A 13,479-nucleotide genomic window follows, 5' to 3' on the forward strand; every position below is an offset into this window, starting at 1 on the left:
ATGACACAGAGCTTTTGTGGAAAGTCGACCTATAGGCAAACCTGGCGACTCAAATGGTACTTTTCTAATAATCCAATGGAAGATTTAAAAAAAATAACCGTAGATTTTAAAGGACTTGGTAACATTTGAATCAATTTAATTTAATATTAGTTTTTGGTGTTTTCTTCTTCCGACTCAAATCTATGGAACACCATCAGTCTGGCTAAAAACTACCAAAGACGCAAAGAATTTTAACCCTTCAAGTGCTGGTCTGGTTTAATAGCCGATGTCTGGAGCTTGTTTTAAATCAGTAAATGACAAAAATGAAAAAAAAAAAAATATATATATATATATATATTATTAGTGAGTTAAAGCCACATTTTAATGTCATGGTTATTATGAAACTCTGCGTTTCATTTGTGGAAATATTTTTGCAGTTCATAATTTCCATTTCCCTACAAGAGCCCATGAGTTCATTAAATAGTAAGACTAATTCTATGTCTTCTATTCTATGACTGCTCTGTTTGGACCTTCAGCCTCTTCACTTTGTGTTTTAGTATCTAGTGTGTTTGCTGATCACTGGACAGACTCGCATCATGTCAGAGTTTGCTCAGTTAAAGAAGTTACTACATCTGCCACAGGAAGCTCAGACCGGCTCTCGGCGGGGACGGTTCACACAAAGACGGCCTTCAGCAGCACAGGTGAGCCGGCCGGGACGCTCGCCGTGCTCACATAACAGGAATTCCTGCAGCTGCCGGACCAACGCTACACAGGAGCTACCTGTCCTTCCCTGCAGATTTACCCAGCAGCCCCTGCAGCGTTCTCCAAACACAGCAGGCGAGCTGGATGAAATCTACCTTAATTCAGATCTCGTGTTCACCTCGTATGTCAACTGAACACAATCTGGTGGCACAAAACACATTGTGGATGTTACTGCAAATCAGGGTTCAATTCCAGTTTGTAGTTACTTTTAGACTAGATGTGTACTCTCGTGCTTCACATTGCTGTTGGCAGGCCGAGGGTTCAGACAGTACGAGTCCAATAAGTGACGAAAGAGAGACAGCAGCTGTGCAGCTCTCCAACACACCAGCTCCTTTAAAGTAATGAAGTTACTTTCCTAAATACTGCATATGGAAAGTATCGAATTCACTGTGTCCATGATCAGTCACAAAACTGGATTATTGAACTATTAGTTATAGATGTATGTACTGTAATCTGAAGTTACTTCACTTAGAGGATGAAAATGCTCTATAATCTGATGTTAGAGGAGGAAGATGCTCTATAATCTGATGTTAGAGGGAGAAGATGCTCTATAATCTGGATGTTAGAGGAGGAAGATGCTCTATAATCTGATGTTAGAGGTCTTCTTGAAAGAAACAGATTTATCAACTCATGACAACAAGAAAAAGCTACACAAACTACGAACAAGCAGCTCTTCTAGATGGATGCTCTTCTAGATGGATGCTCTTCTAGATGGATGCTCTTCTAGATGGATACTCTTCTAGATGGATACTCTTCTAGATGGATACTCTTCTAGATGGATACTCTTCTAGATGGATGCTCTTCTAGATGGATACTCTTCTAGATGGATGCTCACTGCTATAAAAGCATGCTATGGTTATCACGGCTACGGGGCTAATGCTAATAAACAGTGAGATGATAAATTGCTAATGCGAACAGTAAACTCAGCAAGTAGGACAAAGTGAGACCAAAAGTGTTTCCACCTACAATAAACATCATTACTAACAATCCCGCTGAGGTTTCAGTAAGTTCCTAAATTCAGAACGGCATTCAAATTAAGAACCTCTGAAACGCCAGGAATCAATTACTATACAAAAGTATTACCTCAGTTACAACCTCTCCCAGCTCAGAGCAACAGCTACAGTCATGCATTTGTTCCATAACACAATCATCCCAGTCCTGGATTACAGCATCTCACCTTTAAGCTCACCGTACGACAAAGAATAACACTGAGCACAGTGAAAGGAAAAGTTAAAACCAGGAGATATTCGCGGTGCGTCGGTTTGCAGACACGTGCAAATAGGAAGTTTGGACCTGCTCAGCTTCCATTTACTTCTCAGTCACACCTGTTGTGCTACTAAGTGGAATCTCCCAGCAGGAATCCTGAGAAGAAAATGTTCTCCTTCACCCAGCGCAGAACTTTCCATTCTCCCATCGACCCGTGAAAACACTCGTCTTCTGTTACCGTTCCCAGTCCATTTTAGGTCCACCGCTACATCTGCCTGCCACACACACACACTGGTGTGGTGGCAGCCACGGGCCTGACAGCACGGGCTAACTTTAACACACCACGCTCCTCCTCCTCCTCCTCCTCCTCCTCCTCACTACCACACAGCAGCAGTGCACACACACACACACACACACACACGCACTGCCACTCACTTAATGGGGTTTCCTCTGCCTGTGAACCCGACAGCAGAAGCCGGAGGTGGTGAACGTCGTGGCCGATCGGAGCCGGACATGTGGACTCGCTCGGAGCGGCTCGGCGGACCCACGCTCGTCTCGTGGCCTGTTTCTAGCGAGTGAGGCTGGAAACATGTAAAGAGACACCTCGTGGATCGGGTTTCTCCTGAGGGGAGGGAAGACGAGGCGGCGTGTCGGTGGGCTTCATTGGCCAAACACAGCAGAGGAAGCCGCAGAGGGAGCCAGGGGCGGGCCGCGCAGCATTGTACCTTCTTTCTTTCTATTTTCTGCTCCTCTCTCTCTTTTTAAAGCGAGCTGCTGCCCGGGGAGGTCAGAGAGTCGTCAGTCCTTCCACACCAGGTGGATGAGATGTGACAAGAAGCTTAAAAACTTAAAAAAAGAAATAAAAAGCTTCATCCACAACCCATTGAGCCAACATTACTCCTGAGTTTGACATGTTTCTCCACATTAATGCTCCAGCTTGTGCAACAGGAGGGGGGTTGACTGAGGCGTTAGAAGAGAGGACCTCCTGAAGAGAACACACACACACTTCTACACACTTTCCTCCTGCTCACTGAGCACACTGTTAGCATTAGCACCACCCAAGTGTTGACTTTTCTGCTAATGTTTCACTATTGAACCTGAATTAACTCTGTTCTGACAGCAACATGGAACATGTCCAATTAGCATCAGCCTGCATCTATAGAAACCATAATTAGCATTAGCCTTCCAGATCCAGACATCCAGTTTACAGAGCATCTTCCTCCCACAAACCGTACCAATAATTGTCACAGACATGTTAAAGCCTTGTGACATTGTAATTCTGTTATAAATCTAAAGACACGTACATGAATCTCTGTGCGTCCACACAGAGCTCCACAGTAGATGTGGGTATTGCACAGCTTGCACACAGCACACAGCGCCTGAGTTCTCGACAGACCAACGTGAAAATGAACTGAAAGAGTGTCGCATGCAATAGTGATGCTTTGTGCAACTGTTTGACAAACTGCTAAATTTTGAACAATTTCAAGAAGAACCAAACAATTGCGTATTCAGGCTGTTTCATCAACTTCCTGAAGCCTTCAGAGCTTCAATAAGTGGAAACGGATCTTCTGCGTCATCTTCTCAAACCAGACAGGATCAAATCAGCCAAACTGACTCAACTTAAAGCTCGGCCCCTCATTGTGCCCCTGCATCTCCCCGTAGTCGTGTTCAAACCTGGTGACAACAGGCAGGTTTATATCTGAGAGGTGGTGGTCAGCAGGTTGCCTGAAAACCCCTCGCAGCACGTCACCTGTTTCCTCGTCTTCTTCTCAACGTCGAGGAAGGAGCTGTGCAGCCAGCCTCTGGATTTATGTAATCCCGCGCGCCTTAGCGTCGGCCCTGCTCGTCATCTGTGGCTGAGGTCTGACCTGTGACTGTGACTAACCCGCGAGGAGGAGGAGGAGGAGGAGGAGGAGGAGGAGGATGAGGATGCGATTTGTGCATCCTAATGATGCGTTTTTGCAGCCTGCTGAAGAATACAGCTGTTCAGATGAACGCCCACCTCTCCTGCCGCTGCCGAGCACCTCTGGGCAGAAAGTTATGGAAATCCAAGACAAAACATGGCTACATTTAAAAATAGGAAGGCAACAATTAAACACTAATAAATAGAACAGGAAAGAGAAAATGAAACCTTGTGGCTGTGCTCCGATTATATTTTTCACAAGAAAAAATGTATTGGTATTTCTCTCCGTCTCTCGCTCTTATATAATAATCCTCTCAAAAAACAACACATAGCATATTATGCACAGCAGGAGAACAGGAAATACAATTCCAAATCAAATGCAGGCATGCCGAAGGAAAAATAGCATCCTTGAACAATGCACAGACTGAAAATGTGCAAAGATATTCAAAATAACTACGCTGAGAGGACCTGAATTATGCGAGGATAGACATAATTCTGAATCTAAAACCTCACAGTCTGTGGTTTTTCACAATAAACCGACGAGGAAACATCTACTTATATGTCACAAACTCTATGACTTGCAGAGTGAGCATCTAAACGATGCGCCAACGGTCAATTCATTCACTGCAGCGTCTTAATCCTGTAATACACTGCACACAAATCCCTGACCTCTTTCTCTGAATGCTGGGTGAAAAAAAGCTCCCGAAAGGCCCGAGCCCCGGGGTCTCCTCAGAGACCGCCGCATCTCTGTTACATAATGCCGGAGATCAGCGGTAGACGCCCGGCAGCTGAAGACAACACTGAAGGCTGCGATTGTGTGGCGGAGCTGAAGGCCACACATGCCTCTCAGAGGATTTCTACAACGACCGTTTTCTCTCATTATATCTGGAGAAGCAGTCTGTGGTTTAACACGCGCTCCAGAGAGCCTGTGGCTTAAAATTCACAACAAACGAGTGGATGAGACCGGTGTAATCCTCCGACTTCTCCTGCTGTGTTTGTGTGGACATATATGGGAGCGCAGGGAGGCTCGGAGGTTTGAGTCTTGTGACTAGACGCAAGCTCAGTTTGGTTCAAATCCTGGGAAATAAATGAGGCTCTCCGGCTTCTTCCCAAACTCCAGGCGGAGCTGGGCTTTGTGCTTACATCACCTTGACACACCAGTTCTTACTACAGGGCTAAACGCACGCACACACAGCTCATCAGCACTGAAAAGAATCAAACACACGTGAACTTCAGTGACCCCTAAGCAACCTTTAAGCTCGCCAGCTTGAGCCCGGCTTCACTGAGATCAGAGATGGGGTCAGAACTTCAAACAGCAAATCCATTTCTTCACCTCGTTTCAAAGAAATGTGATTAAAAAATAAAGAATAAAAAAACACAACAAATCTAAGCAAATGAAACACTTGTTCTTTTTATCTCACAGCCACATGAATACATTGAACGTTACTTAGCGTTGATGTTTCTTCTTCTAATTTGGAAAACCCACACAATGATTTACTAAACCTTTAAAGGTGCAGTATGCAGCCTTTAAGCAATGCCACCTTTATGTATCAGGTGGCAGTAATTCAGCTTTTGAATTCCTGCCCGTTCGTATTTTTTAAGTTATTAATTACCAAGATCTCAAGCTTTTGTTTTGATTCCAATTTAATCTTTAGGACAGACTAGATGCAGCTCGATGCTCGCTTCAATTCTCTCACCCGCCGCCAGATAAACCTGCTTTTTCTCTTTGGCAGCTAGGTGGCAGTGTAAACTTCCTCTCAGATTTCTACCAAGTCGGTGAGACAGGAAGTCAAGCGAAGCCATTCTATAATAATATTCAAAAGTGAACAAAAACGGATAAATGTAGCCATCAATCTAAAATGTATGTTATATTTTTGCAGTATTATTTTGAAACGGGATACTACATTATTAAGGTGAAATGTCTTTCTTTGTAATCCTGAACACAAAATCAGCATATTTGTCAATTTGACAAGTTTTTTAACTTGTCAAATGGAATAAACTATATCACAGCTGTTTTCTAAAGGTTTTGCAATAGGATTCAGTATAAATAATGCTCTGTATTTAACCCGCTATATTTAGAGTTAACCAGAACAACACATTTGTTAATGACGAGACAATGATTCAAGGGAAAACGCATAATTTTAACAATTTAGTGACAGAAACATTTTGCGTTTACACGGTAACATTCTGAAAAAGATGTCCTTTAACATGGAAACTGAATAAACGCTGCAACTATGTAGTTAGCATGTAGGGCCACTAGTGGGTGCTGTATTTATACAATTAAATCACCTATGTATGCCTGCAGACCACAGTACGCTGTAAACATGGAAGCTCATAGAAACTGTCTCTGTCGTTTGGTTGCGCTTTCATTCACTCTGAGCACCAAAGTCGTGTAAACGGATCCTAAAAAACGCAACAACACTTTTATGTTTTCACGTAAACAGGGCCTTTATTTGCTTCTGTATGTTGGTAAGAGTGGCTCGTCCCCTGGCCCCTTCAGCCTTTCTGAGAGGGAATCTGGGGGGGGTGCAGTGTGGAAGTGTCCCTGCAGAATCAGAGCTCCGCGGGACAGACAGCAGCAGGTAGCAGCTGGCGGGGAAGTCTGCTCTCGCTGAGAGGACGGGCTCCGGCCGAGCAGCAGACTGCGGCTGGCCCGCCGAGGGGAGAAATGGCAGGAACCGTGTGAATGTGAAGCACAGCGAGCCACATAGAAAAGCAATGCGGCCATGAAAGCTACACTGAAATAACCACAGTCTGCACTGCCGGTTTAACACAGATATATTACTGCAGAAAAAAAACCTTCAGCTACTCAACTGTGTTCAACCTAAGAATTTAACAGTTTGCATGTTCTTCCTGAGTGTGTGTGGGTTTCCTCCAGTTTCCTCCCAAAATCTAAAGACATGATTGTTTACTCTTAATTAGTAGTAGACAGAATTATTCCTATCCTTTTAATTCAAGCACAAGCCTTCAAAGCTCTCGACAGTCTGTCAAGTCTGCTCTAGATTCTAAAGGTTTCCGTTAAAAAATGTCGATGTCTGTGGCCCACCATGTGATTTTTTGCCGCTTTTTGGAAAAGCGTCGACTCCCATTTCCATCGAAAACAGGCCAAACAGAACTTTCCTGAAACGCTGCGACTGCACATGAGCACCACAGCTGTAGTAACCAGTTCTTCTGCACATGCTCAGTACAGCCAATCAGAACAAAGTTTTCTCCGTGGTGTCATACCTCCCAGTCCTCCTGGACTTGGTACTTTTATTTTGACAGTCACCGTAACAACAATCCAACTTGGTGGTCAGTCCACTAGAATGTCCGTGTTCTCCCAGTGTTCATGTTTAGAGCTCATTGTTCTCTGCTGTGTGTGTGTGTGTGTGTGTGTGTGTGTGTGTGTGTGTGTGTGTGTGTGTGTGTGTGTGTGTGTGTGTGTGTGTGTGTGTGTGTGTGTGTGTGTTCAGTACTAAAACTAACAACGGCATCAACTGGTGGTCTGACATGCTAACTACATTTTCAAAACAGCTGTGTAAACTTCTCTGAAACTAAAACACAAAAACAATGAATTTGGACTTGAAAAGCCGTCGCGTGAACGGAGCCTGAGACAGATGACAAAGTGAGCGAGCGGCTGCTGTAGAATGAAGAGTAGCCAAGTGACGACTGAGGATATGGAAGTGGAGTGACAGCTTTTCTATAGTTATCAGCTAAAAAAAAAAAAAGCTCTATATTCTACATGCAAATCTATAGAACTGCAGCTACTAAATGACTGTTACATCATCTGTTATACACCAATAAATCACTGAATGGATTTATTTTCTAGTTGATGGCAGAAAATAATAATAAGCGCCGATGTAATGAGACGCTCAGAGATTTAAGCGAGAATCTTTGGATGAATGAAAAGTGAGGGACTAACCGAACCTGGCTCCTGAGTTTTGTGCATTTCGTTCATTGTCTTCCTCACAAAGAAAGAAATGAGGCCATGGGAGAGATGCAGTAGTACGTTTCCTCTCTACACTACACGGCCACGATCGCACTCCATTCTCCTCCTGATATCTGTGAAACAGCTGTGAAGCTTGCTGCTTTATTTCCTTGTTTATTAAAGAAGTGTTTTCAACTGCGCTGCAAGTAACCAAATCTTCTCTGTTGATTTAAATACCGGTCCACATTAACCCGATGCAATAAAAATAAAACCATAACTAATGTAACATTGGTAAAATGTCCCGAGGCCACGGGGAATTGAGACACATTCAAAGTTTTAGAAACAAGTTTCGTGAGGAGTTTCTTTTCTGTAAAACAAACCTTATTAGATAGCGGGGCAGCCAACCTGTCATGGCAGCATCACCGATATCTCAGCGCGTCTCAGTGTTTTTAAAGGGAGTCATTATTTCAGTGGTGGTCCCTGGTCCTCTGCATGTTTCAGACTGTTATCAGTCTTTCTGTAGAGCTGCAGGACAGTACAGAGCGGGGACATGCCTATAATCTCTTGTAAAGCCAGTGGAGAGGTGAAGCGAGCCCGCTGACAGGTGTGTGTGGTGGTGGTGGTGGTTGTTGTCAGAGACAGGCGGAGGAGCAGTCTGGTTTCTGTCTGGCAGCATTCCTGCTGTCACCATCCAACCAGAGCAGTATTTATACAGGTGAAGCGTGGAGGGCCGCCTCGCTGCACACTTCTACACCCAACACTTTTCCTCGCAACTGAAGTTTGACAAACAAAAGTTCCATCTTAAATGTAAGCTTGAAAACTGAAATTTCTTGTTGGGTTTTGGAAGTTTCTCTTCTCAAGTATTTGTGACGTTAAAAGTCCCGACAGCGTCTTATAACCTCTGACCAGCAATAACTGAAGGTTCTCCTTACATTTTTGGACAATTTTCAGCATTATGGAAACAACCAGTTTTCATGGCAGCATCACCGATACCTTGGCTCAGGTCTCAGTGTTGTGATGCTGCGATTAAGAATTTTATTTCATTTCATTTTTATTTTTTTAAAATCGATATTTTCTTTTTAAAATTTTACAATGTGCTTGATGGTTTGGCCAGATTGGAACCTTTTGCAGGCCCAAATGTCTAATGTATGACACGCCTGCTTTAAAAGGTGCGTTATGCTATTTGACTCTTCCCAACATGTCTTAATAAAGGACCACGACACACATTGGACTCAAATTTACAACCTGCAGCTCAGCTCCTGTTTATCTTACCTTGATAAGGTGACCTCTGCTCATTGTAATCCACAATAAGAAACAGAGCTGGAGGAGGACTTCATGTTTGCACTGGGCTGCAATCAGTCACGCACACACACACACATTCAGACACTTCCTTCTTACCCTTGAGCAGTGGCAAGGGCGTGAGCTCGATAGGTTTGCCCTGAGAGCGGAACTGGGACGAACTCTGCGACCGCTTCTGCTTGGCCTTCCTGACAGACTTCCGGGAAAATCCGTCCACTTTGTCCACAGATGGAGACGTGGTGGCTGCCGAGGACATAGCCCTGCTGGGGGGAGGAAAAGGAAGAGGAGGAGGAGGAGGAGGTTAGCACGGTCGCATTTATAGAGACACAAGTTCACCCAACTAACCAGTCAAATACAGGATAAAAACATTCATCCATATAACAAAAGTTCCATTCAGAAATATAGCATGACTCTTAAAACAACACAAGTCACATTTAACAGACAGACATGCTTGATTGTACACAAAGAAATGGCTGAACGTTTGATTTGGATTGGTAATATACCAGATTTAGAGCACAGAAAGCAGCATAACTACATGTTCATGCAGCAGATTTCTGGTTTATTTGTGAGGGAGCGCATGCAGCTGAATAAAAACGGAAGGAAATAACATCCATACTGACTTTTTCTGTTTTTTCTATCACTACAAGTTCCTCTGGTGTTTTATTGGTCTCATAACAAACCAGCACGAAGGCAGACTGCCTCATTTTCCCAACATGGGAGACTATTTAACTATTAAACCCTCAGCTGAGGCCTTCCTACCTGCAAATGGACCATCACAATGCACACACACACACACACACACACGCACACAACAATGGAGCTGCTTCACGAGACGCAACACAGAGGAAACCGAGGAAACGTCCACAGCTGCGTGGTCACTGCTGATTACACACCGCTTAAAAAAAGAAAAAGAAAAAAACCTGAACGAATGTGCTTTTATGGGGAGTTACATCATTCACTCAAACACACACAAGTTGAACTTTTTCTGAGACACAATCTGGAGGGAATATTTTAATTTGAAAAGCTGCAAAGGGACTCCAGAAGTTTGCGTGTTGAAAACAACACTCCTTTCGCATTAGCGGAGAAGAAAATGTACATCTGTGGCATACTGTTTGCGAGCGGCCTTGAAGCATCCCGTTGTTGTTTACGTGTTCAAACATGGAAGAAGGGAGCTGATAAACCTGTGTGAGTTTTTATATGAACAACATATCCTGAGTATCATTAAAAGCAGGATGAGCCTCGCACTCCTGTCCCCGTTTGGACGTCCGTCTCACGTTTCAGGTGAAATGTCTCCCTGCAGCATCGGTTTGCTGATTCCTCAATTTTCATTTCTCCTCAGTATTTCAGGGTTTTGATGCAAAAAACTTCATTGTTGACCTTTGAAGCAGTACTAGAAAACTATACCTACTCAATTGGACAATATTGTTAGTTTACCATATCTGGAGAGTATTTATTTTGTACGTTGCTATGATTCTACTGGAGATATATTATTGAATGGATTTCTGATTTTCAGACAGAAATATTGTAGGCCCATTTAAAAGACAAAGTTTCAAATGAAAACACTGATTTTGTTTCAGAAAGGTTTCACGTTTACACAGCAATGTATTCAAAACAATGTAGTGAGCATGTGGGGCCACTATTGGTCATTTGATTTTTCACACACACACACACACACACACACACACACACACACACACACACACACACACACACACACACACACACACACACACACACACACACACACACACACACACACACACACACACACACACACACACACACACACACACACACACACACACACACACACACACACACACACACACACACACACACACACACACACACGACAAAGTCAGCTTGTTGTTAAAGTGACTGTCAACTATAAAACTATCAAAAAAGTTGTTTTCCGTGTCGTTGAGCACCGTCGTGGTGTAAACGGACACCAAAATCACAGCAAAAGTTTTGTGTTTTCACTTAAAAAAAATATTGTATGAACAGGGCCAAAGACTCATCTTCCCTTTTAAAGTTACCCGACCAGAAAAAATCTTTAAGATATACTTTCCATAAAGGTTCTCACTTCTGCACAGAGAATAAACCAAATACACAAAACAAGACCATCGTCCCTCATTTGCACGAACTTCCAACCTGCAGTTTCCCAAATCCATCACAAAGCGTACGTGTTTACAGACAAACCAGAATTTGGATCCATCAAACTGCTGATGTTTCCTGACTGACGCCATCTTGGGAAACCTGCCCCAAGGGATTGTGGGATATCAAAGATGGCGTGGCGGCAGCTCCACCCAGAATATCAACATTTGAAAAACCTCCACTCTTTGTCAAGGAAAGAGCCTTGAAGCCTGGAGAAAGTCTGAATGAAGTGAAACTGAAGGTTTTTCCTCAGAGAATCCAGATGTGCAGAGATCCAGAGGACAAACGGGATCTTGTGACACGAAGCCTCGGGAACCTTCAGGAAGTTCTGTGACGCTGAGACGTCAACAAACCGGGGATGTCCCGCCAAAATAAAATGCTGCAACTATGTGTGTTTATAAGTATTGACAACGTATTAGATGCACATATCATTCCCGTGTGGATTCTGGGAGAGAAATTTTAAATAAACAGAATTTTGTTGTAATGCTGCCAGAAAGTGTGGAATGTCAAGAAAATCCAATAATGCATACACTGTGTGGGGCAAATCCTGAGAGCAAATAGAATAAAGAATTTAAGATGAAGAGTTTAAAACGACACGTTTCGGGTTGCGGGGCGGTGCTTTGTGAGGACATCACTATCTGGTCAATATGCCATGCCAAAATTCACAAGAGCCAAACAAGTAGTTGAGATTTCTATCTTATACAGGCAGCATCTGACCAAAACTACACCAGCACAAGATGGAAAATGTCTCTCAATGTAAACAAAAGCTCCTTAAATAGAAAGACTGATTTGTAGAGTCTAACCTGATGTGATATTTCAGTGACTCAGGAGTCACTTTAAAACATTTCCCCATTTATTTTATCCATGGGTAACATTCATTGAGGCACGAGGAGTAGAACCATCCAAGACACGTCCACAATAACTCAAGTAGAGGACAAGACGGCCGGAGAAGAAATGAATTAGAGCTCCAGCACAAGCGCTTACGTAATGAGATGTGAATGAGACGCTGCAGGCTGCGCTGTGTGCTGGCTGCATCCCTAATGCTCTGTCAAAGTCACACAGCCAGCCATAGAGCAGTCTGTCCACCAGGCCGCAGACACACAGACAACACTATTAAGGGGCTTTACAAGCCGAGACAGTCCACACAGCTCGTGCTCCATCATCACACTCCGTCCACTGCAGCTGAACACCAAATACAAGTTCAACTATTTGGAGTTTAAACTCGGACAACTCTGGGTTTACATTTCAAAATGGATATGTGCAAAGTTCCGTATTGGTATGAGCAGTATTTCATAGCTGTTGGTCAAATGTTTTAAAATTCCAGTGCAACACATTGCTCCGCATTCAAGTGGAGCAGTAAAGTAAAGTAAGTCCAACAACAGAGGAGACGTCGATCGGGAGTTTAAATCAGGCTCCTTTAAGGACCAGTAAGGAGGATGCTCATTCTAATTGCTCATCAAACTCAAAGATTCTGTTTTGATGTTTCAGCCAGGGAGAGGAAGTTCAAGAAGTATGAATTCTAGGTTGATTCTGGGGGTAAGAGGCAGAGGCTCCTAAAGCCTTTCTGGTACAAGTTGTAAAAGTTACGATGTTCTTGTGAATGAAATAGTGAGTAATGTTTTTATTTAGAATAAGAGAACAACTTCCCTGGAGGGTGTCGTCTTGTTTTCTGCTGTAATTTCATTGCAAGCTAGAAGATCGTGGACAGAAGAGACACACGACCAATAGAGTGACCCAAAACCAAAAACACCACATTTATTTGCTTTTCTGTCAAACAATGGATAACCAAGACAACTTGTTAATCTTTTAACTAAGATTTGAAATTACATTTCATCAGAAGTGAAGGCCAACAGTCAAGATAATCGAATCAGGCTCAAGCACAGGCCAACTAAAAACCCCAAACTCTTGCCAAGGGAGCAGAAAGTGCAAGAATGCTGGATTACAGCAAACATCTAATTGATTCTTGTTGCAGAATTCAAACCAAAATCAACTTATTGATCAATGCAGCGTAACAGTCTCCACAGCTGAAGCCCACCACATGAGTTGAGATTACCATGAAGTCAACAGATGCTTTATTAAATCACTGCTACAGCCTTCTGTCACACACAGGGCAGATCAGCTACGTCTGTCACCGACTCCTGTTTTATAACCACCCGCCGGTTAATGATCCAGCTGTGTGGAAGCCTTCTGTTTGGCATCGGCACCGCCGTCACCGCGGTGGGAAAAGACCTGCAGAGATCTGTCCCGTTGGATGGCTGCTGGCTTTCAA

At 43.4% G+C, this 13,479-nt stretch overlaps 1 protein-coding gene across 3 annotated transcripts in view; it reads right to left on the minus strand.

Moving 5' to 3' along the window:
* Positions 1-13,479, minus strand: part of ppp2r5eb (protein phosphatase 2, regulatory subunit B', epsilon isoform b) — a 38,864-nt gene that overhangs the window by 16,076 nt on the left and 9,309 nt on the right. For 2 of the 3 annotated variants that reach the window (XM_080479547.1, XM_080479546.1), the window contains exon 2: positions 9,156-9,319. In XM_080479547.1, coding sequence (XP_080335673.1) covers positions 9,156-9,312 — 157 coding nt within the window. In that variant the 5' untranslated portion in view covers positions 9,313-9,319. Of the gene's footprint in view, positions 1-2,382; positions 2,572-9,155; positions 9,320-13,479 lie in introns of those variants that run through there. The other variant, XM_080479548.1, reaches the window with a different exon arrangement.

Source organism: Lipophrys pholis, assembly GCF_963383615.2.
Source record: "Lipophrys pholis genome assembly, chromosome: 14".
In the NCBI taxonomy this organism is placed as follows: domain Eukaryota; kingdom Metazoa; phylum Chordata; class Actinopteri; order Blenniiformes; family Blenniidae; genus Lipophrys; species Lipophrys pholis.